Genomic DNA, 24,501 nt, shown 5'->3' on the forward strand with positions numbered 1-24,501 from the left:
ATCTCCCAAAGGGTGTGATGAATGTACAGTAGTACATAGAACTACAAAATCCACCTGATCCGGAGCCTGAGGTGGTCATGTCGTAGATGAGGTTTTTGAGGGTGTGGCCGTCGGCCAGGAAGGGGTGGTCCATGGCAGGGTCTTCCTCGTTGGGCACGCGGTGGTGGACGACAGAGCGGCTGTGGCACACATAGAACACCAGCAGCAGCACGAAACATAGCACACACACCGGCCCAGCGATGACGGCCGCCAGGGTCACTGGGCTCAGTGGAGGGGTACGGGCTGTGGGGACTGGAGGGGGGACGAGACAGGGGTTAGTGTTGTGCCATACTAACACACATGCATGCATGGGACAGTGATTTAAAAAAAGCAGGAACTGATAGAGTTCCTTTGAAAACATTGCAACGGCCCGGTATAAATTCAAATGCATTTCCTGATACTGGCTAGACTTTCTCTAATTGACTTGCTGAGAATCAGAGGAGTCTGATCTGAGACGTGAGGGTGATCAAATATTAATGGAACTTTAAGTCAGACACTTTCAGCTCTCAGAATAAGAGCTGTCGTGGGATTTCATTATGAAGCATCAAAAGTTGCTTCTGGAGCTTTTCAATCATCCAACTGCCGCCTGGCGACTACAGGCTGTCAAATGTTCCCAATAGTCACAGCTGCACACAGAGGAAGGCTTACGAACGGCCCTGCTATTACTGAATGACAGTATGGTGAGAGGAAATCTGCTGACTATCATACTGAGAAGCACAGCATGGAGGCAGTTTCAGACCCATGATCAAGAATGGGAGCAGTGAGGTGCTTCTTTCTGACCACAAGAGCAGAACCCGACAGCGTGTCCAAGCAGAGACATTGCTTCAGATATATTCAACAATATTCAGTGACATATAGTGCCAGTTTGATGAACACAGATTAAGACGGTCTTAAACTAAAAAGCTTGCTGAACGGAATGTGCGTCCGTGTCCAGGATACCGGGCTTAAAAACTGGCATTGTGACTCTCCTGCATGAGTGAGAGTGCAATAAAAAGAAACAGGTAGAGCCTTGCGGTGAGAAAGCAAATAACTCATGAAGAAACATGGGTTGTTGCTGGGAGAATAATATCACTAACAATCACCTCCTGTTCTTATAAAAATGACCTAACATCCAATAAATCAGAGCTGAAAAATGACTTGGGCCTGTGGCCTGTACGTATGGGTTCATATTTCACAAAGCAGGCGACAGAAACTGAAAGAGCAGAATGGCGGAAAGATTCAATTGTACGTATGCAGAGCGTGCACACACAGTAACACAGACAATTCTGTGACATATTTTCAAGGTCCATGGTCCAAAAAAGTACAGGGAATGCTTTGTGCAGGAGACGTACCCTTATTCTATTGTAGAATAGTGAATGGAGGATCAAACATGCTTTAGAAATATATTGTCTCGCCATCAGTTCTCTGCTTCACTGTTTCGATTGAGTCACCCAATATATTCCTAGCACCTAACCCCAAAACATTTTTTGTACATCTGAAATGATTAGGAAAGTATATGGTAATATGATGGGCAACATTTTCATATTATGACTTCCTCCTTTCAGATCAACACAGATACACTGCACATTAGGTAGTTGCCTATGAGCTAGTAGCCAAATTAGGACATGGCATGCGAGTGTGTGAAAGATGATAGAGACCCGAGACATATCAGACACTTACATGTCTCCGAGTAGTCTTCTGGGTTGAGGTCTTTGTTACACATGTCTCTGTTGCAGCAGACAGGGACAACACCGGTGTTCTCCTTCTTGGAAGGGGCGCAGAAGAATGGCCTGTCTTTAGGGATGAGGTCTGCCTCCAGTAAACACCTGCTCCCCTGTGCCACCATCTTACTGCCCGACTTGACAAAGGACACAAAGCACAGGCCATCCGTGTAGCAGGTACTGTTACTACACCACTGGCAGTCGCACTGCAACGCTGAGAGAGGAGAAAGGGGATGGGTTTTAGTGAATATACAGAATATAGAAACAGAATCTGGTCAAAAGAAAGAAGTGCTTGTTCTGATAAAAGGTACATCTGGTAAAAAAAAAGAAAAGCATAGCCAAGTCAACACCGTAACATTTTTCAATATGTCTGGAATATACACCAGCTCTGTAATATGAAAATTGTCACTCTTAGTGCACAACAGGTAGGGATGTTTTTTCAGAGCAGTAATTGCAGGATAAATGTGATAAGAGCAGATGTGGTTTGTAAGTACACAATGTGATTGATACTGGGTTACAACTGAAGACACCATAGAACACACAGTAAGGGCTCAGACACACCAATAGCGGTTTCTGGCCGAGAGGAATTAGCACCTCAGTCTTCTGAACATAATTTGTGAGCCGAGTTTTTTTTATATGTTGAATCAGGCAAAAAATGGCATCAGTCAGACATCTACAGCGGGTTGTCACTAAAACACTGAACGATCGGCAGATGAAGGCTCGATCCAAATTCTGTGCGCTGTGTGTGACCCTTAAGTAGAAGGAAAAACTTGCTAAAGTCTTCACAGCAACAGGAGAATCCAGACTAGAGAGTTGTTATTGCTCAGCCTTTTGCCCCATAGCTCAGGTTACACAGGGATGGCTGTGGGGTGTGTATATGTGTGCGTGTGCACAAACGTGCCATCATGCAGTGCTGCAGCCAACACAAGCCAGATGTAGTGGGCCTAGCACTACACCCAGCCTGCAGCAAGTGACTCAGCTCCTGTGATCTTACATATTAGAACATTTGAGATCTGAATCTTAACACCCACAGTGTTAAAATGCAACACTTTCTTAGAAATTATATGTGAACCACCAAAATAGTGTTAAACTAACACTTTACAAAGTGTTGACAAACTAACAACCCTACTATAGCATCGGTCCCTAACACCATGGCTATTAAAGTTGATGCTGGTACACTTTCTCAGTGTCAGGCAATAACACGTTTAATGTTACAGTTTCTTTTTTGGGGGGGGGCTTATTTGCATATTTCCCAGCATGCCTTTTTAATAAATGTGAGCAATACCCACCCCTGTGTTTGTTAGTGACAGAGACATGGTGGTGGTTGCATTCAATAAATTCTGCTCAAAGTGAATGTGTTTGAATGGGCCACATCAGACCTGCAAGTCACAATATGCTGGCTAAAATTAAAGGTCTTATCAAATGTATAATATATATAGTCAAAGAGTTAACGGAAATGAACTCAACAGTCGAGTAACACCACCACGCAGAGGTGATTCCACTGGGATTCAAATAACGTGTCAATTTCACTGGTGTTAACCCCACTAGAATCCCTCAGAAACACTCACAACACTTACTGGATCTCAAAACCAAGATTGACACTTGCAAATGTACTGTGTAGGCTAGACACACTACACACACCGCAAAGGCACTCACAAAATACAGAGACACACACACACACACACACACACACACTGGAGGTCCAACCTAAAACGGCCTCTCACCAAACCACAGGCTACAATTAAAGCAGTGTGGGACAGCAGGCCGTCTAGACGGCCCTCTAGACCTCTGACTTGAAACGAGCCCAGGGCGGGAGAGAGAAGGCGGCCATTAAAGGAACACTATCCGTAAATGAACTCTGCTGCATTCCTAGAGAGAGAATCTGGGGTAGGGACTTGAGAGGGAGATGTAATGGCAGCAGTACTGCAGAGAGAGTCAGGAGAGGAGAGTTGTTTTGTGAGAGAAAATTGGCAGGGGCAGAGTGGCAGTCTGATCATTTATCCTGTAGCACTGACTGAAGCATCCATCTATCTACCGCTCTCTCCATCTGCTTGGCAGAGACTGATGAAAACATAAAAACAGAAATATCGACCTAAATCGCCAAGCTCAAAAGAGAAAAGTTAGGATAAGTTGTTTTTTTTCTTCAAAATTGCTTTTTCGATCCATTTATCAAACGCTTAACATTGTGCCATTATATGAAAGAGATTCGCAGGGGAGTGGGGTTTCAATAAATATTGGGTTCTGTACTAGACCTTCAACTATTTAACAAAGGAGCTTTCTGAGGATCACGCATAGCCTTCAAGATCTAATTGAAACACAGGCCTAGACCATACAACATAATTGATCCAGCACAGCCAACTCTGCTTGATTTGGCCTGCATGCATGTCCTACACATGACATGTAGCCTCTAAATTGGTGTGATCATCATCACACATCCAGGGCGGTGTGAGGAATGAGGATGAACCCTGCATGGCTCGCTGAGTCCCACTTCATCCTAAAATGGCACGATATTCCCTCATACGGGCCCTGATCAAAAGTAGTGGACTATTTGGGATAAACCAGTCCACTGGAACAGGCAGGCACCCAGGAGACAGATACGAGGTGGCAGGTACTCCGAGTCGCTCAAAGTATAGCTGCCTAGAGTGCTTGCCTAATTGATTTGTGGATGGCCTGGCCTCTCCACATACCATAATTTACTGTAATCACCAGCCAGTTTCTCCTCCCTTCCTGACTCCTTCCTTCCACTCTGCACTCTTCCTTCCTTGCCTTGGTTCTTTCACTCCCCCACAACCACCTTACTTACCCAATCTCTAGGGGTTATTAGACAAAATCAGTCAAAAACTCCTTATTCTCTCCCACGGTTTGTCCTCTATCTGTATCTGGCCAATCAATTCTCTATCAGAAGTGACAGGAGCTTAAACCTGGCTGGCCAATCAATAGATGGAAAGGCACCGCTGATGTTTTGACACCCCTGATGTCAGCACTGATCAAAACGAGTTACACTTCAAAGCAAGCAGTTGAAAAGCACCAAAAGATCTGAAAAAGGTGACTAGCATCAAAATATCTTTACGTAGCTGCTTTCTAGCTTCAAAGTAGCCCATCTTTCCTACCGTTTCCCAAAAGGTAGCTGGTATTGGAGATTCACATATGTAACAGTCAGACAGTGGGCTTGGCAGACAGAGTGAGTGAGGATGATTGACAGCCCCACTGGAACAGGATAATCACTACAGCCCAGCTACAGCAGCACTAAAAATACTTTAACTCCAAAACACACAATGAGCAAAACCTAGTACCAGCAGGATTCCTCAAAAAATGACAACTCAATTCATCCACTGCCTGCTTTTATACCAGGGTCACTCACTAAAGAGTAATTCCATACAATACCAGGACATTTTTTTTCCACAAAATTGGATCCATAGAATGGTCCTTTGGAGGAAGAATTGTTGACATACCTAAAATCATGATATAGAAATAATTCAAAGTTGGCATATTTATGACACTGAAGACTCCATGTAAGACTGTGAAACTGTAAGACTCCATAATGCTTCATCTGTAGGTGCTAAAAAGCGAAAATGTGTCATATGAAGCTTTACGGCTTGCTCCATTTGATATCAATAAAACAAAATACTTACCATTAAATTTATGAATATAGAAAAATAGAAACATTAATATTGAAAAAACTTTTGATTTGACATATTTTGTTTATCTTAATATACCTCCACAGTCATATCAAAGTCCCAGGTTGGAATATCTGCACATTTTTTAGTTACATCCCATTTTATACAGAAAAAGTGTGTGTATATGTGTGCAGAAATCGCTCTGCCACTTCTGTGCTCCACTTCAGGTTGGAGCACAGACAGGCAGATGGAAATGCCTGGGTCTAAGCACACAGCCAGAGGAAATGATGGAGTGGGGAGCGGTAGAGAGTGGGAGTGAAGGTATGTGAGATGTCTCCACCAGCTGAGGGGTGAGGTAGGGCCTGTAGAGCCAAGGGCCCCGTTGCTGCAGCAGCTCTTAATAGTCAATGGCCTCGCTGAGGTCCAAGAGAACACTTCAGGGGCCCTAAACAGTGGCCAATGGTCACACCAAGGACACTAGCCAGCTACCACCCGATACTCTACCTTGCACCTTAGAGACTGATGTCCTATGTACAGTGCTGTGAAAAAGTATTTGCCCCCTTTCTGATTTTCTCAATTTTTTCATATTTTTGATACTGAATCAGATCTTCAACCAAAACCTAATATTAGATAAAGGGAACTTGAGTTTACAAATAGCCCATTTTATTTATTAAATTAACAAAAGTTAAGCAACACCCAATTCCCCTGTGTGAAAAAGCAATTGCCCCCTTACACTCAATAACTGGTTGTGCCACATTTGATTTTTTTTAATTTAACCTTTACTGAATTAGGCAAGCCAGTTAAGAACTAATTCTTATTTACAATGACGGCCTACCCCGGCCAAACCCTAACGATGCTGGGCCAATTACGCACCGCCCTATGGGACTCCCAATCACGGCCGGTTGTGATACAGCCTGGAATCAAACTAGGGTCTGTAGTGACGCCTCTAGCACTCAGATGCAGTGACTTAGACTGCTGCGCCACTCGGGAGCTGCAATGACTATGGAGGAATTTTGGCCCACTCTTGCATGCAGAACTGCTTTAACTCAGCGACATTTGTGGGTTTTCAAGCATGAACTGCCACAACATCTCAATTGGAATTAGGTCAGGACTTTGACTAGGCCATTCCAAAAATTCAAATTTGTTGCTTTTTAGCCAATTTCATGTAGACTTGATTGTGTGTTGTGGATCATTGTCTTGCTGCATGACCCAGCTGTGCTTCAGGTTCAGCTCACAGACGGACAGCCTGACATTCTCCTGTAGAATTCTCTGATACAGAGCAGAATTCATGGTTCCTTTTATTAAGGCAAGTCATCCAGGTCCTGAGGCAGCAAAGCATCCCCATACCATCACACTACCACCACCATCAGAATCGGCTTTCTATTTCACAACAAAGCCTCCTTCACTCACGCCGCCAAACTTACCCTAGTAAAACTGATTATCCTACCGGTCCTTGACTTCGGCGATGTCATCTACAAAATAGCTTCCAATACACTACACAGCAAATTGGATGCAGTCTATCACAGTGCCATCCGTTTTGTTACCAAAGCGCCTTATACCACCCACCACTGCGACCTGTATGCTCTAGTCAGCTGGCCCTCGCTACATATTCGTCGCCAGACCCACTGGCTCCAGGTCATCTACAAGTCTATGCTAGGTAAAGCTCCGCCTTAGTTCACTGGTCACGATAACAACATCCACCCGTAGCATGCGCTTCAGCAGGTATATCTCACTGGTCATCCCCAAAGCCCATACCTCCTTTGGCCGCCTTTCTTTCCAGTTCTCTGCTGCCAATGACTGGATCGAATTGCAAAAATCGCTGAAGCTGGAGACTTATATTTCCCTCACTAACTTTAAACATCAGCTATCTGAGCAGCTAATCGATCGCTGCAGCTGTACATAGTCCATCTGTAAATAGCCCATCCAATCTACCTACCTCATCCCCATATTGTTTTTATTTACTTTTATGCTCTTTTGCACACCAGTATTTCTAATTGCACATCATCATCATCTTCACATCTATCACTCCAGTGTTCATTTTCTAAATTGTAATTACTACGCTACTATGGCCTATTTACTGAAGGGGTGGGAATGTTGTGGTGATTTCCATGTGTGGCAGAGAAATAACAGGTAGGGCACTGACTGACAGCTGTCAATGTACCTAGCTAGCATGCTAAACTTAGCCAGCTAATAAAAGTTATGGGAGCACCACTTCAGTTAAAAATAATTATATAAATCTTGTTAGGGCTAGGGTCCTTTTTTCTCAATTTCCGCCTGACTGATGTACCCAAAGTAAACTGCCTGTTGCTCAGGCCCTGAAGCCAGGATATGCATATAATTGGTACCATGGGAAAGAAGACACTTTCAAAGTTTGTAGAAATATTAAAATAATGTAGGAGACTATAACACAATAGATATGGTAGGAGAAAATCCAAAGAAAAACCAACCTGAATTTTTTTTGAGAGAGAGCCCATGCTCTTACAATGGAAAGTATAGGGGCATTCTGAAATCTAGCTCTCAGCACGCAATTCCTATGGCTTCCACTGGGTGTCAGTACTCAATGTTCAAGGTTTCAGGCTTCTTTCTTCCAAAACGAGGAAGAATATTGAGTTTTAGTACAGGGACACAGACTTGGAAATTTGTGTATGCGCGCGTGAGGAAGAGGACACGCACCAGCTAATATCCTTTTCCTATTGAACATACTTCTTTCCGTATAAAATATTGTTTAATTACATTTTAGAGTATCTGAGGATTTAATAGAAACGTATTTTGACTTGTTGAAACAAAGTTTAGGGGAAGATTCAGATTCCAATCTTGGCAGTGGATTACTCAAATCGATTGCGCCAACTAAACAGACTTTTTGGGATATAAAGAAGGATTTTATCTAACAATATGACACTACATGTTATAGTTGGGACCCTTTGGATGACAAATCAGAGGAAGATTTTCCAAAAGTAAGTGAATATCTAATTGCTATTTGTGAATTTATGAAACCTGTGCCGGTGGAAAAATATTTTGATATGGGGCACTGTCCTCAAACAATCGCATGGCATGCTTTTGCTGTAAAGTCTACTGTAAATCGGAGAGTGCAGTTAGATTAACAAGAATGTAATATTTTAACCGATGTAAGACACTTGCAGCCGCAAATCTGCCATAGAAATAAAAATAACATAAGCTCCGGTAATATGGATAGTATAACCACTGAACGGTTTGGAGCAGGTATTGAAATAATGGGCAAGTTCGATTTGCATGGACCGGTGACCCGGATGGGTGGAGATTTTTCCTTAAGATCAATGGAATGAGCCAACTCTGCAAAAGGAATTTGCCTAAAACATTATCGGTCAAAACCATTCATCTTGGGGCGACAGGGGGAGGGGCGTTCTAAAATGCAGTCAGATCACGCAATTTTACCATTTATATAAAAAAAAAAAAAAGACTAAATAAAAACAAAAAGTGAAATTTCATGGATCATGAATTATGATCATTTGATGTAATAAAGGAGAGGTGCCAAAACAGTTTGCACCCTATTTTAATTGGCTCCATGGCAAGGTGGCCAAGTGTAGGGTCGTCACTAGTTAAAACCTGTTGAGGATCTTATCCCGATCTTATCCCGGTATTGGGATTCATTGTCATGTGACCATGGCGGGGAATTCAAAACTGCAAGAGTAATCATTTCAAATAATCAAATAATCAACTATTTTCCTCCATTTGAAAGATATATCTCCTAAATCTAACCACGCTGTCCGATTTTCAGAGGCTTTACGGAGAATGCATAAAGTTAGGTTATGTTAGGAGAGTACATTGACAATAGCTGTGTGTAAAGTTTAGCCAATTCAAAGAAGGGCATCAACAGACAGAAAACTAGCTAGAATTATGCACTTACCTTTGACAATCTGCATCAGATGACACTCATAGGACATTATGTTATACAATACATGCATTTTTAGTTCCATCAAGTTCATATTTATATCCAAAAACAGCATTTACAGTCGCGGTGAAATTCAGAATTTTTTTCGGCTCGAATGCTCCCAGTGAATCCAGCATTACAAATCACGGAATTACTATTCGAAAACATTGGTAAATTATAATATTGTCATTCAAAGAATAATATATTATCATCTCGTAATTGCTACCGAATGGCCAGATCTCAAAATAACTTTACTGGGAAATCACATTTTGCAATAAACTGGGTACTATGCTAACAACAGCAAGCTAAGCTATAAGCTAAGCTATACAGTTAGCATTAGCATCATCTAATATCGATAATAACATTCTAAATATCCCCTTACCTTTGATTACCTCCATCAGAAGGCGCTGCCAGCGATCCCAGGTCCAGAACAAATGTGGTTTCTTTTGACAAAGTTCATAATTTATGTCCAAATAGTTAGCGTTCAGTAGGCTCCCACAAAATGAGGTGGGCAGTGTAAAGTCACGCCGAAAAGCTAAAGAAAACCTAGTAAATAATCTATTTACGTTTGTTCAAACATGTCAAACGTTGTTTAGCATTAATCTTTTGGTCCATTTTTAACGTGAAACATCAGTAAACATCAGTAATATTTTCACACAACCTATCAAGTGTCTAGAATAAACGATTATGACAAAGACACTCTTCTCAGATTTATGCGCAGGCGCAAAAAATGAAGTGATGACGTGTCAACTTGTAAGCATTCTAATTCGGTCTGTATTAAATCACAGATGCGTCAAAAAACTTTATAAAGATCGTTGACATCTAGTGGAAGCCTTAGGAGTTGCGAACTGAATCCTTTCTCACTATGGTATCTATAAAACAATGACACTAAATAGTACAGTCACAAAATTCATTTTTTTAAAATCTATTTTTCACAGGTTTTTGCCTGCAATATGAGTTTTGTTATACTTACAGACACCATTCAAACTGTTTTAGAAAATTCAGAGTGTTTTCTATCCAAACCTGAACAATAATATGCATATTCTAGCTTCTGAGTTGGTGTAGGAGGCAGTTAAAAATGGGCACATATTTTTTTCCAAAATTCTCAATACTGCCCCCTAGATTAAACAGGCCACAAAGTAATACATTTCATTGATCTTAAAGAAAAATCTCCACCCAAATCTCTTAAATTGGATTTTAAACCTAACTCAACTGCACGGCTAACCTTAGCATATCCTTTTTCTTTTCATAAAATTTGTATGATTTAGCAAATTTTGACTTTGTGGTTGTTTTAGCTAGTGGAAACTAAGGCTACAGATGACTTGTGAATAGGAAGAACTTTGCAGCAGGTGTTTCTGATTAATATATAAAACCCATCCCTGAAACGTAGGCTGAAAATAATTTGCACATCTCATAGAAAAAGACAGGCAAGACTCCCGGAAACATCCGAAGTCACACATTTGGATTTGGCACTTCAAGCCTGAATATATCACACTTTGACTAAAACTATGACTTACTGAATTACATCGTTGTGCAACATAATGCGTAAGCTCTGGCCATCGTCTTTCAGCTCGAAAAAGTTGATTTCTACTGGCGTGGATGTCTAAAATGTAATTGAGAACATTTTTGGGAAAGCCTTTCCATCTACCAGAAGGTAGAGCATCGCAATAGCATGACGCTGCCACCACTATGCTTTACGGTAGTGATGGTGTAAGGACAGGTGATGAGCTGTGCCTGCTTCTCCAAACACAGCACTTTGCATTTAAGCCAGAGTTCAATTTGTCTTAGACCACAGAATCTTTTGCCTTATGCTCAGAGGCTTTCATGTGCCTTTTTGCAAACTCCAGATTTGCTATCATGTGCCTTTTTCTCCCCAGAAGTGGCTTCCGTCTGGCCACTCTCCCATAAAGTCCAGATTGGTGAAGTGCTGTAGAGACTGTTGTCCTTCTGGCAGGTTCTCCCATCTCATCCAAGGAACTCTGTAGTTCTGTCAGTGGTTATTGGGTGCTTGGACACCTCCCTGACTAAAGTGCTTCTTGCCCAGTTTGGTCAGACAGCCAACTCTAGGCAGAGTCTGGGTAGTTCCATATTTTTTTCCATTTCCCAATGGAGACCACTGTGCTCTTGGAAACGTTCAACACTAGAAATAGTTGTATACCCTTCCCCAAATATACGCCTCATCCTGATTTTATCTCGGAGATCGACGGAGAGTTCCTTGGACTTCAGGGTATATATGGACACACCGTATGTGTTTTAATAAAATCAACTATATGCATTGAGCTTATCTGATGCTTTAGGCTTACTGTTTGATGAAATAAGATGAGAGAGCCAGAGATCTAGATAACCAGAAGGGGGAAAAAAAAGAAAAAAAAACTTAACCTGACCAAAACAAACAAACAAAACATTCTCCTTCCTCTCCTGCTGGCTTTCACAGATTCTGTCACTACTCTCCTGAAGTTGCCGGTAATAGGCTACACGAGGAGTTGGTAAGCTTTTTCATGTGGAATGCGAATTTATGTTACTATTTCTACCGATCTGCGTGCCAGATATGGTTTTCATATGCACATTTTTCGTGGAACAGTTTCATTTAATTTATAATAGTCTTCATCTCAAAATCATTGTCGTGGTTAATCAAAATTCTATCCAAACCTAAATTAAAATGATAAACCTAAAAAGTAACTTCTATTGTCAAATGTGTAAAAATATCCTACATAAAGCCAACAAATAAAAACAGCAGCCTGCAGGTATCCTATAAATCACATTGGCTTCGCATGGCCTGAACTTGAAACATTGTATCAACTATTAATTTGAGTCCCTGAAGCTTGTGAGAATTTGCAACATTGTATTAAATATTGCTGAACTTGCAACATTGTATAAAATATTCTGGGCACTCAGTTTCCCACACCAGTGAGCTTGGGACAGACACAGCTGTGGGCTATTTGCGCAAGGGATAAGAAGCAGTGCTTGACTTGGACAGGAGCTCACTGGAGCAGAGTATCAACACCTCAAATGTTCTACTGTTTGAGCTCCAGTTCCTCTTATAGAATATTAGCTTAAAAGTATTGTGGAGCTCCTGCACCTAAATACAAACTTTACCAGCACCCAAAATGAGTACCAGAACCTATTTCTCTCCAAGTTAAGCACTAATAAGAAATAATCAGGTAGGCTTATTTTATAAAATTTCCACTGGATCAGAGCTTGACATTTTTCCCTTTCACACTGAGTGGTTATCGAAAGGGAGAGAGCTGGAAAGATCTTACAACTACATTGAGGAACTATTGTCAATCTCAATGGATGTAAAAACAGACTTAGTTTGCTTGCCATTTGCAGTGAAGAAAATATTACTTTGAGAAGCTTCACAGCTCATTAGTGGTGGTGTGTTAAGCCAATCAGAAATATTATCAGATCCCCAAATGGGCACACTTAATGCCTACAATGGCACGCTTGCCAGGTAGCCTATAGGCCTACTTCTAGACGTCCTTACTCAACATTGACAGGAGCGCTCCAAACAAAAGAAAATTACTAAATTGACAAAACTCGTAAAATGGAATGAAATAAACCAAAACTGTGTTGTATAGGTTGTCGCTCTGCAAACAACGTGTCCACTCTGATAATGAGAACGGTTAAAGGAATAATAATATATATTGAATGCATTAACAGAAATTAGCATAGCCAAACTCCATTACCTTTGATTCACAGAAGTGACAATCAAGAATACCCATCTACACTGATGATTCTGGCATCTCATGGACAATGGACACTGAGGTAATTGTGACACACGAGAGAGAGTTTTAATCTTAATCTGACGCTGTTGTTGTGTTGGTCACACTGATCAGCTGCTGCTCCCTCCCTGTGTGTCTGACTCCACTGAGCTGACAGCTCTACATTCATTTCCATAGTCAGGTCACAGCCCTGCTGCTCTGCTCCATCACCCTGATTGAAGCTCTTTTGTCCTCACCAGTGTGTGTGTGTGTGTGTGTGTGTGTGTGTGTGTGTGTGTGTGTGTGTGTGTGGCAAGGCCTGATTTCAGCAGATGTCTGGTCGTGGCCTGTTCCTTGCCCATTCATGACTTTAGGGACCTCAGAGTAATTCAGTAGGTCTGAGCCTATTTGGACTAGCTGATGCTAGTACACTGAGATTACCTAATTTAACACAAACCTAGATAGATTTTAGAGCTGGAACACAAAGCCAAGTGTATAGCTTTTGACTTGATGTACTTCAATGGACTCTGTTGGGCTTCTGCTGAATGTGTTTTCTGCTGAAGTATTATTCAATTTGCCTGCTCTGCCTGTAGAGGAAGTGACAGACAGCCAAGTCTGGAGAAAATAAAAAGTCAGCCTAATACAGACACTGGTCTGCTCCAAATCCACCCTGTGAGTCACACTGAACTGGAAGACAGCCACACATATGGAGAAGCCACTCCAAAACAAGCTTTCAAAAACACATGTTCCTCCATACACCCTCTAGACAGTGGTTTCGGGAGAAAACAATGGCTTTATAAGTATCATTGGGTGTTTGTCAATATGCATACTACCATGCTCCGAGTGCATTCATTGAGTATGTTCTTGTGAGGGCGAGAGAGTGTGGAGAACGCATAAAACATTACATTTGAGAAGAGTGGAGGCTGCTGAGGGGAGCACGACTCATAATGGCTGAAATGGAGTTAATAAAATGGTATCAACCACATGGAAACCACATCTTTGATACCATTCCATTTTCGCCATTCCAGCCATTACTATGAGCCGTCCTCCTCTCAGCAGCCTCCACTGTTGGAGCAGCACCTACTATATTACCTCACACTGCACCTCCCCATTTACTGAACCTTCTTCTAGCCAAGGCAATGGCAACAATAGAGATGAAACAAGATATACGCAAAACAAAAGTTCTACTTCATAATTATCAGCTAGCTATATGTGAATCATAATCTAGCTAGCTAAAACGACCTAAAGCTAAGGTTCTGCAAGGTAGATGTAAATTTTTCGTAGGTAGCTAGCTAACCAGCCCTGTTGACTTACTACGGACGTACCCATTCCCTGAAGCTTCTTCCAGCCAGAAAAATGGCAATAAAGACTAAACATGATATACAGTACACAAAGCAAACATTTTACTTCATAACTATCAGTTAGCTACAATATTACAATTAAAATATAGCTTACCAGATAGTTCAACAAGAAAAAAATGACCTAAAACTAATCTTATGCAAGTTAGATATGTTAAATCTTTGTGGGTAGCTAGCTAAGAATTATTCATGGTCATCTGGCTAGCTAACAGCAGGAGCTAGCCAGTTAGCCCTATAGACTTACTATGATTTGGACTCATACTCCAACCCTGCTGTACTCGGAGCACGGTAGTATGCATTTCGAGAAACACCCAATGTTTTGCCCTTAGCTTAGTGACTAATTGTGTTGTCAGTCTCTAAAGAGCAGTCTTTGCTCCTCTATAAATATTTTATATGAATCGATAATTCATATAAAATTGCTTTGCTCAAGGGTAAAAGGATATTTGACTACTGTGGAATCCTACAATGCCAACAATTTACTTCTGAGATCACATTTGTGTTTCCACTTCCCCCTGTCCTGGTAAACCATATTGTCCTTATAGCTCACCAACCAACACAACCAATTTCAGAGGAAACATTATTTCCCGAGTTGGTCCAAGTACAATAAAAACCCTAACTTGCTTAGTTTAATTCATTTTTTTTTGCGAGCAGAGAAATGCTGAGCTGTAAGGCACTTGTACAGAAATGTGAAACTAAATAACATTTGTCAGTTTAACTTGTTATAGTTGTTGGCAGTGCAGACGGATGGTCTCGATTCACAGGCACCACTTATGAATAAATCTGGAATAACATGATTAAATATTTATCCAGCTGACAAACTATGGCACCATATTTCCTATAAGGAATAGGGTGCAATTTGGGATCTGCCTGCACACTCAGGTGAGCATTTCAACTGAGAACAAGAACAGGTCTTTGTAAATCAAAACACTATTACTGAGCTCAATGTAGTTCTACACACAGAGAATAATCCTGAATATGGAATGTCAGCCAGTCTTTTTCCCCAAGAGACAAAAGCTATTGAACAGAGAGAAACTAGATGAAAAGTAACACCAGGCTTGGAGCAGTATCAAACTATCCTGTCCTTCTCTCTATTTGAATAATTAGAGACAGGGAAAGTAAGTGTAAAGTTTTATCCAGAACAGGGATAGAGTATTAAAATGTCATGATGTGGATAGCGAACGTGAGTTGTGAACACAGGAGTTCTTCTCAGCCCACCGTTTTCTCCCCCGCTTTCTCACCTGCTCATTTGCTTAACAATAACCATTCCTGGCAGCTCGGTTCCCCATGACCTGCGCCATGTTTGAAAACACAATTCTTGAAAACAAAAAGCAAGTGTGAAAATCTAACTTGAGAATCACAATTCTGTGTCTAAAGCCATATACGGCAGTGACTGGATCACTTAGCGATGGATATGTGAATTGATGCTTCAAGAAACAGCGCACTGTATCCATTGTCATACGAAATTACTCTGGGCAATCAATCACACGCAACTTCTGTAGTCTTTGCGTTGAGGAAAAAATTTAAATTGTCAGATTAGCCAACAACACAAATATACCCCACCCACATGGAACACCCCTAACCACTCAATCATACCCAACCCCTTCTCACTTGCACTGGGTGTGTTCAAGCGGGCTAACTGTAGTTGAAAGTCCGTGAATATAGTCAGGGGAAGGGCATCTGTGACAGCCGAAAGTGCTGTAGTGGTTTTCCAACAGCAAGGCTCAGATCAACATATACTACATGATCAAAAGTATGTGAACACCTGCTCGTTTAACATCTCATTCCAAAATCATGGGCATTAATATGGAGTTGGTCCCCCTTTGCAGCTATAACAGTCTCCACTCTTCTGGGAAGGTTTTCCACTAGATGTTGGAACATTGCAGCAGGGACTTCCTTCCATTCAGCCACAAGAGCATTAGTAAGGTCGGGCACTGATGTTGGGTGATTAGGCCTGGCTTGCAGTCGGTGTTCCAATTCATCCCAAAAGGTGTTCAAGTTCTTACACACCAATCTCGACAAACCATTTCTGTCTGGACCTCGCTTTGTGCACAGGGACCCTGTCATGCTGAAACAGGAAAGGGCCTTCCCCAAACTGTTGCCACAAAGTTGGAAACACAGAATCTTCTAGAATGTCACTGCATGCTGTAGCGTTAACCTGTTGAGGATAGGGGGCAGTATTTTCACGTCCGGATAAAAAAAACGTACCCGATTTAATCTAGTTACTACTCTTGCCCAGAAACTAGAATATGCATATAATTAGTAGATCTGGATAGTAAACACTCTAACGTTTCTAAAACTGTTTGAATGGTGTCTGTGAGTATAACAGAACTCATATGGCAGGCAAATACCTGAGAAGATTCCATGCAGGAAGTGGCCTGTCTGACAATTTGTAGTCCTTCTGTTGCATCTCTATCGAAATTACAGCATCTGTGCTGTTACGTGACACTTTCTAAGGCTTCCATTGGCTCTCTAAAGCCTTCAGAAAGTGGAATGACGCTTCTCCTGTCTCTGGGCAGATAACAGGAGCAGAGTTCGTAAGTGGTCTGCCTGGGGACAGTGAGACTGGAGATGCGCGTTCATGAGACCGCGGCATTTTTTTTTATTTTCCTCTGAATGAATACAACGTTGTCCGGTTGGAATATTATCGCCATTTTATGAGAAAAATAGCATAAAAATTGATTTTAAAGTACGGTAATGGAATATTTTGATTTTTTTTGTCACGATATGCGCTCGTGCGTTACCCTTCGGCTAGTGACCTGAACGCATGAACAAAACAGAGGTATTTGGATATAACTATGGATTATTTGGAACCAAAACAACATTTGTTGTTGAAGTAGAAGTCCTGGGAGTGCATTCTGACGAAGAACAGCAAAGGTAATCCAATTTTTCTAATAGTAATTCTGAGTTTAGGTTGCCCCAAACTTGGCGGGTGTCAAATTAGCTAGCCGTGATGGCTGAGCTATGTACTCAGAATATTGCAAAATGTGCTTTCGCCGAAAAGCAATTTTAAAATCGGACATAGCGAATGCATAAAGGAGTTCTGTATCTATAATTCTTAAAATAATGGTTGTTTTTTGTGAACGTTAATCGTGAGTAATTTAGTAAATTCACCGGAAGTTTGCGGTGGGTATGCTAGTTCTGAACATCACATGCTAATGTAAAAAGCTGGTTTTTGATATAAATATGAACTTGATTGAACAAAACATGCATGTATTGTATAACAATGTCCTAGGAGTGTCATCTGATGAAGATCATCAAAGGTTAGTGCTGCATTTAGCTGTGGTTTTGGTGACATATATGCTTGCTTTGAAAATGGATGTGTGATTATTTTTGGCAGGGTACTCTCCTGACAATCTAATGTTTTGCTTTCGCTGTAAAGCCTTTTTGAAATCGGACAATGTGGTTAGATTAACGAGTCTTATCTTTCAAATGGTGTAAAATAGTCATATGTTTGAGAAATTGAAGTTATAGCATTTGAGGTATTTGTATTTCGCGCCACGCGATTCCACTGGCTGTTGACTAGGGAGGTTAACTAGGCAAGTCAGTTAAGAACAAATTCTTATTTTCAATGACGGCCTAGGAACAGTGGGTTAACTGCCTTGTTCAGGGGCAGAACGACAGATTTGTACCTTGTCAGCTCGGGGATTCAATCTTGCAACCTTTCGGTTACTAGTCCAATGCTCTAACCACTAGGCTACGCTGCCACCCCACATTGAACACTTACAGAATGAATGTAGAGGTTAGCAGCACTCACAAATATAGTGCAGTGACTATTTCTTATGTTTAGGCTATTTCATAACAGCAGTGTCAAGGATACAACAGCCCAGACAATGTTTTTTTGTTGGCTGAAATATTCTAGCTTTGTGGACAGCTAACAAAGCCTTTGTGAGACCAAAATATGTGTCCTTGAGGCTGGTGTTACGAAATAAAATGTAAGAAATTCTATACATTTGTACTGGCCCGACCATCTTTATTCAATATGTGGAGCAGAAGCATTCACTAACAAAGCCTTTGTTGATGAGAAATATTGGTTGTCAATTGATGTGAAATCTGTGTCGTTTCATCTCAAAAAACACAAGGATTGACACCTACCATCTCAATTTTTTATTATTTTGTAGACATTTACTGCATTGATTATTAGGAAAATAAGCATTTCGCTGCACCCGCCACAAAACCTGCTAAATTGTGTACACGACCAATAAAATTGTATTTGATCTCAGATTGTTCTGAAATAATTTCTGCAAGAAACATAAGATTAGCATTCTTGCAACATTATTTTGTTGAAATATAATTTCTCTGGTAAATTAAGCTAAATGATTACACCCAAATTGGCCATTTTAAATGAAAGGATTCATATAATATTCAATAAATATTAAAGTACATAATATCTGATTTGGATCAACAAAAATATCTAACAATAGATATGTTTCCATCCAATTGGCGGCAGATTTTCATGTGAATATTCTAAAATCCGCATAAAAAATGTGCACGTTTTCCAACCAGTGGTGCATTTCCAAACACGCTTGTTCTGGATAAAAATCAGTGCGCGATGACATGGTGTACACAATGTACTTTTCACTTAAATTCATGTTCCATAATTTAAAGTTGTGTTTCCATTGTATTTTCAACACTAACTTGTGTTAAATACTGTAGCAGGTGCTCTCTAGCCAACAGCTTGCATATACATCAAGTAGGCTAGTTTACATGGATGAGATTACTATGGAAAAGAGCAAGAATATTTGTCATACGGCATTCAAGCATCGATCATGTCACCAGAATAAGAACCTCTATATTTATAGGAAAGGAGCATCAAGCTCATCAACGTGCACTTTCACCACCCTGTGAAGTTCATCATAACTTATTTAATCTGTAGCCTAATAAACCGCATTGTTCCCAAGTCGTAGTGGGAGGACCACACACACACACCTTATGACTTTACTTCGATATGATGGTTATTATATGGCGTTTCCACCGACATTTCTCGCACAATTCATTTTTCTGACACAAAAAGATCTCAGCATGTAGAATCTGAATTCCATCACAGCTGTTGTGATTTTTTTAATACAGTATGATGTGGATGGAAACGTGGTTAATCAAATCAAACTTTGTCACATGCGCCAAATACAACAAGTATGGACCTAACCGTGAAATGCTTACTTATAAGCCCTTTACCAACAGTGCAGTTCAAGAAGAGTTAATAAAATATTTACCAAATAAAGCAAAAAAATATAAAACGCAATAACGAGGCTACCGGTACTGAGTCAGTGTGCTGGGGTACAGGTTAGAGGTCATTTGTACATGTAGGTAGGGGTGAAGTGACTATGCATAGATAATAAAACAGCGAGTAGCAGCAGTGTACAAAACAAATGGAAGGGGGGGTGTCAATGTAATAGTCTGATGGCCATTTGATTAGTTGTTCAGCAGTCTTATGGCTTGGGGGTAGAAGCTGTTAAGGAGCCTTTTGGTCCTAGACTTGGCGCTCCGGTACCACTTGCCGTGCGGGTGACTGGACTTTTATGCACTATCCTCTGACACCGCCTATTATATAGGTCCTGGATTGCAGGAAGCTTGGCCCCAGTGATGTACTGGGCCGTATGTACTACCCTCCGTAGTGCCTTATGGTCAGATGCCGAGCAGTTGCCATACCAAGCAGTGATGCAACCGTTCAGGATGTTCTCGATGGTGGGGCTATCAGAAATTGTGAAAAACTGAGTTTAAAATGTATTTGGCTAAGGTGTACATAAACTTCTGACTACAACTGTATATTTTTCGTAGCTGTCTATATAGCACCACAAACCGATGCTGGCACTAAGACGGCACTCAACGAGCTGTATAGGGCCATAAGAAAACAGAAAAATGCTCACCCAGAGGCAGCGCTCCTAGAAGCCGAGGACTTTAATGCAGGGAAACTTAAATCTGTTTTACCTCATTTCTGCCAGCATGTATAATGTGCAACCAGAAGGGGGGGGGGGGGGGGGGGGGAACAAACTGGACCACCTTTACTCCACACACAGAGACAGGTACAAAGCTCTACCTTGCCCTCCATTTGGCAAATCCGACCATATCAATCTGATTCCTGCTTACAAGCAAAAACTAAAGCAGGAAGAACCAGTGAGTCGCTCAATAAGGAAGTGTTCAGAGGACACAGATGCTAAGCTAAATGACTGTTTTGCTAGCACAGAGTGGAATATGTTCTGGGATTCTTCCAATGGCATTGAGGAGTACATAAGTCACTGGCTTCATCAATAAGTGCATTGATGACGTTGTCCCCACAGTGACTGTATGTACATACCCCAACCAGAAGCCATGGATTACATCCGCACTGAGCTAAAGGGTAAAGCTGCTGGTTTCAAGGAGCGGGACTCTAACCCGGACACTTATAAGAAATCCTGCTATGCCCTCCAACGAACCATCAAACAGTCAAAGCATCAATACAGGACTAAGATCGAATCGTACTACACCGGCTCCGACGCTCAGATGTGGCAGAGCTGTCGGGGCGGTATGCAAGACAGATCCACAGATGACGCAATCTCTATTGCACTCCACACTCCCCTTTCCCACTTGGACAAAAGGATCACCTACATGAGAATGCTATTTATTGACTACAGCTCAGCGTTCAACACCATAGTGCCCTCAAAGTTCATCACTAAGCTAAGGATCCTGGGACTAAACACCTCCCTTTGCAACTGGATCCTGGACTTCCAGACAGGCCGCCCCCAGGTGGTAAGGGTAGGTAACACATCTGCCACGCTGATCCTCAACACAGGAGCCCCTCAGGGGTGCGTGCTCGGTCCCCTCCTGCACTCCCTGTTCACCCATGACTGCATGGCCAAGTACGACTCCAACACAATCATTAAGTTTGCTGACGACACAACAGTGGTAGGCCTGACCACTGACAATGATATAGACTGACCTCCTCCCTATAGGCTGAGACCTGGCAGTGTAGTGCCAGGATAACAACCTCTCCCTCAACGTGATCAAGACAAAGGAGATGATTGTGGATTACCGAAAAAGGAGGGCCGAGCACACCCCCATTCTCATTGACGGGGCTGTAGTGGAGTAGTGGAGTAGGTTGAGAGCTTCAACTTCCTTGGTGTCCACATCACCAACAAACCATCACGGTCCAAACACACCAAGACAGTTGTGAAGAGGGTACGATAACGCCTATTCCCCCTCCGAAGACTGAAAAGATTTGGCACGGGTCCTCACATGCTCAAAATGTTCTACAGCTGCACCATCGAGAGCATCCTGACTGGTTGCATCACCGCCTGGTATGGCAACTGCTTGGCCTCTGACCGAAAGGCACTACAGAGGGTAGTGTGTACGGCCCAGTATATCAAGCTTCCTGTAATCTAGGACCTCTATACCAGTCGGTGTCATAGGAAGGCCCAAAAAATTGCCAAAGACTCCAGCCACCCTAGTCATAGATTGTTCTCTCTACTACCGCACGGCAAGCGGTCCCAGAGCACCTAGTTTAGGTCAAAAAGGCTTCTTAACAGCATCAACCCCCAAGCCATAAGACTCTTGAACAGTTAATCAAATGGCTACCCTGACTATTTTCTTTGTCCCCACACCCCATTTTTACGCTGCTGCTACTCTGTTTATTATCCATGCATAGTCACTTTACCTCTACCTACATACTACCTCAATTACCTCACCTAACCAGTGCCCCCACACATTGACTCTGTACCGGTACCCCCTGTATATTAGCCTCGCTACTATTTTATTGTTGCTCCTTAATTATTTGTTATATTTCTATTTTTCTTAACTGCATTGTTGGTTAAGAGCTTGTAAGTAAGCATTTCACTGTAAGGTCCACACCTGCTGTATTTGGCACCTGTGACATCACTTTAGAATAAATCAATTTGGATTAAATATTAGGTCTGGTCTGGGCCAATTGAGGAAAGTCTCTGAATTAGCATATGAATCCTATAATTTAAAAATGGCAAATTTGTGTGGAATCAATTACCTTAATTTATCAGAGATCAAATTATATTTCAACAAAATTTTGCAGGAATGCTAATCTGATCTCTTTCTAACTACAGATACAATCTGAGATGGTGGGCGTCGTGGATGGCTGAAATGACATCGAAAGACCCATTCAATTGGTTCACAGAACTCCATCCCTCTGTGCACACTGTGGAATGGCTCTGAGGAGGGTTTATTCCCTATGGTGGACTATAGGTTTGTAAGTGACATTATGGAAATTACATATAGACCTATTCACATCTCAGCACAGTACACTGATAGGCATGGACCAGATGAGATCTAACCATGCAAAATAACATTACTCATTTATGAACCTATGACATATTACAGCAGAAAACTAGATCATGTTTCTGATCATGTCCCTGCTTTCCTCTCCTCTAGTCATCCATTACAAGACACCCTACACAGGGATGCTTGTGCTGGAGAATTTGTGCTCTCTGTACATTGAAGGCATGTATGGATGAGCCGTTCTCAGCTCTGCCCATCAGTGGACAAATGGAGCCCATCACCATTCCTCATACAGATGGGATGCTTTGTTTCCACGAGCCTACTCCGTGAATTGGTTTGCGATTAAGATTAAACACGTTATGGCTTCATTTACTATAACCTTCTCATCTCTAGACTACATCTCCTATCCATCCGTTAAAAAAAAATTCCCTGCACAATTTTAGAATTGGAAATCGAGATGACTATACTGTGACAAGGTAATTTTGCTATAGCAAAGCTTCAATGGAGAAGCTGAAAAATATATAAATTGTTGCCTCGGGCAACAACTCGTGGGTTACAATGTCAATGTAGTCTACATGCACCTCCAGCATCCATGGACGCTTCAGCAGGCACGTAGAGTATGTTTGGTAGCCTAAGTAATCATTCCTTGTTAGTCAATTATCAGAAACACCACGTCTTGAATCGATACGCCTCCAATATTCTGTATCAAAGCATACGATTTGTATCTGGTAAACGGGTCATTCGGTAGTCAGTTATTTGCAACAGTGTATCTAACGTTAAATAGCCTAAAGGGGCTTAGCCTAGGCTACATATTGATCTACCTACGTGAGTCCTTATCAATAATCGACTATTTAGACATTTTAGATGATAATGTGCTCTTTGGACTAATGTCTTCAGATAGCACTTGTCGAATACAACGAAAGAAGTTATGACGAGCTTTTTCGATCTCTAGAGACACTACATATCCTCAGCAGACAAGCGGGTGCATTGTATGATCCAATAGACTACAATGTCGCCTCCCTATCACGCTTCCATTATAATAATTATCTGGAAACTGTACCACATTGTAACAAGTATAAAACTGTCACGTTTTCAACAGCTCATATGTGCTGATTCTATTCATTCGGTTCGCTCGTCCTATGACTCAAACAACTATGTTGACCAAAAAAAATATATACTGGACAAATCGACTTCACCGCGCGCGATGTCACAAATGGACCAAGTACCGAAAGAGAGCAATTGTCGAGTCTCTCTTTTGCTAGACAACATATCAGCCACTTCAACACATCGGGATATAAATGTCTGGCCAAGGCACCTCCTAGTCCTAAACTATAGGCAACTGAGGCCATTTTCGTGCAAGTGACTTTTTATTCGTTTTCTCCCCCGCTTTCTCGCCTGGTCATTTGCTTAACAATAACCATTCCTGGCAGCTCGGTTCCCCATGACCTGCGCCATGTTTGAAAACACAATTATTGAAAACAAAACCAAGTGTGAAAATCTAACTTGAGAATCATAATTCTGTGTCTAAAGCCATATACGGCAGTGTCTGCATCACTTACCAATGGATATGTGAATTCCTGCTCCAAGAAACACGACCAAAAATATGAAATAACAGCGTATTGTATCCATTGTCATAACAAATTACTCTGGGCAATTTCTCACCAACTTCTGTATTCTTTGCTTGGAGGAAGAAAAAAAATGGTCTGATTGCCAACAACGCGAAAATACCCCGCCCACATGGAACACCCCCAACCGCCCATAAAACCCCTTCTCACACTGGGCGTGTTCAAGCTTACAGACCGTAGTCGAAAATCAATGAATGAAGTCAGCGGAGGTGCATCTGCGACAGCCGAAAGTCGGCCACTGTAGTGGTTTCCCAACAGCAAGGCTCAGATTAACATGGCAGTGTCAACATACGCTACATGACCAAACGTATGTGGACACTGCCTCATCTAACATATA

At 41.6% G+C, this 24,501-nt stretch overlaps 1 protein-coding gene across 1 annotated transcript in view; it reads right to left on the minus strand.

The window, feature by feature from the left end:
• Positions 1-24,234, minus strand: part of LOC115157085 (TGF-beta receptor type-1) — a 39,080-nt gene extending 14,846 nt beyond the window's left edge. Inside the window, exons 1-3 of the mRNA XM_029704996.1 lie at positions 24,099-24,234; positions 1,699-1,953; positions 55-291 (exon numbers count right to left, since the gene is read on the minus strand). Of these exons, the coding sequence (XP_029560856.1) occupies positions 55-291; positions 1,699-1,953; positions 24,099-24,174 (568 nt within the window). The 5' untranslated portion in view covers positions 24,175-24,234. The remainder of the gene's footprint in view (positions 1-54; positions 292-1,698; positions 1,954-24,098) is intronic.
• Between the last annotated feature and the right edge of the window lie 267 nt (positions 24,235-24,501).

The sequence above is a fragment of the Salmo trutta genome, chromosome 21, assembly GCF_901001165.1.
Source record: "Salmo trutta chromosome 21, fSalTru1.1, whole genome shotgun sequence".
NCBI lineage: Eukaryota > Metazoa > Chordata > Actinopteri > Salmoniformes > Salmonidae > Salmo > Salmo trutta.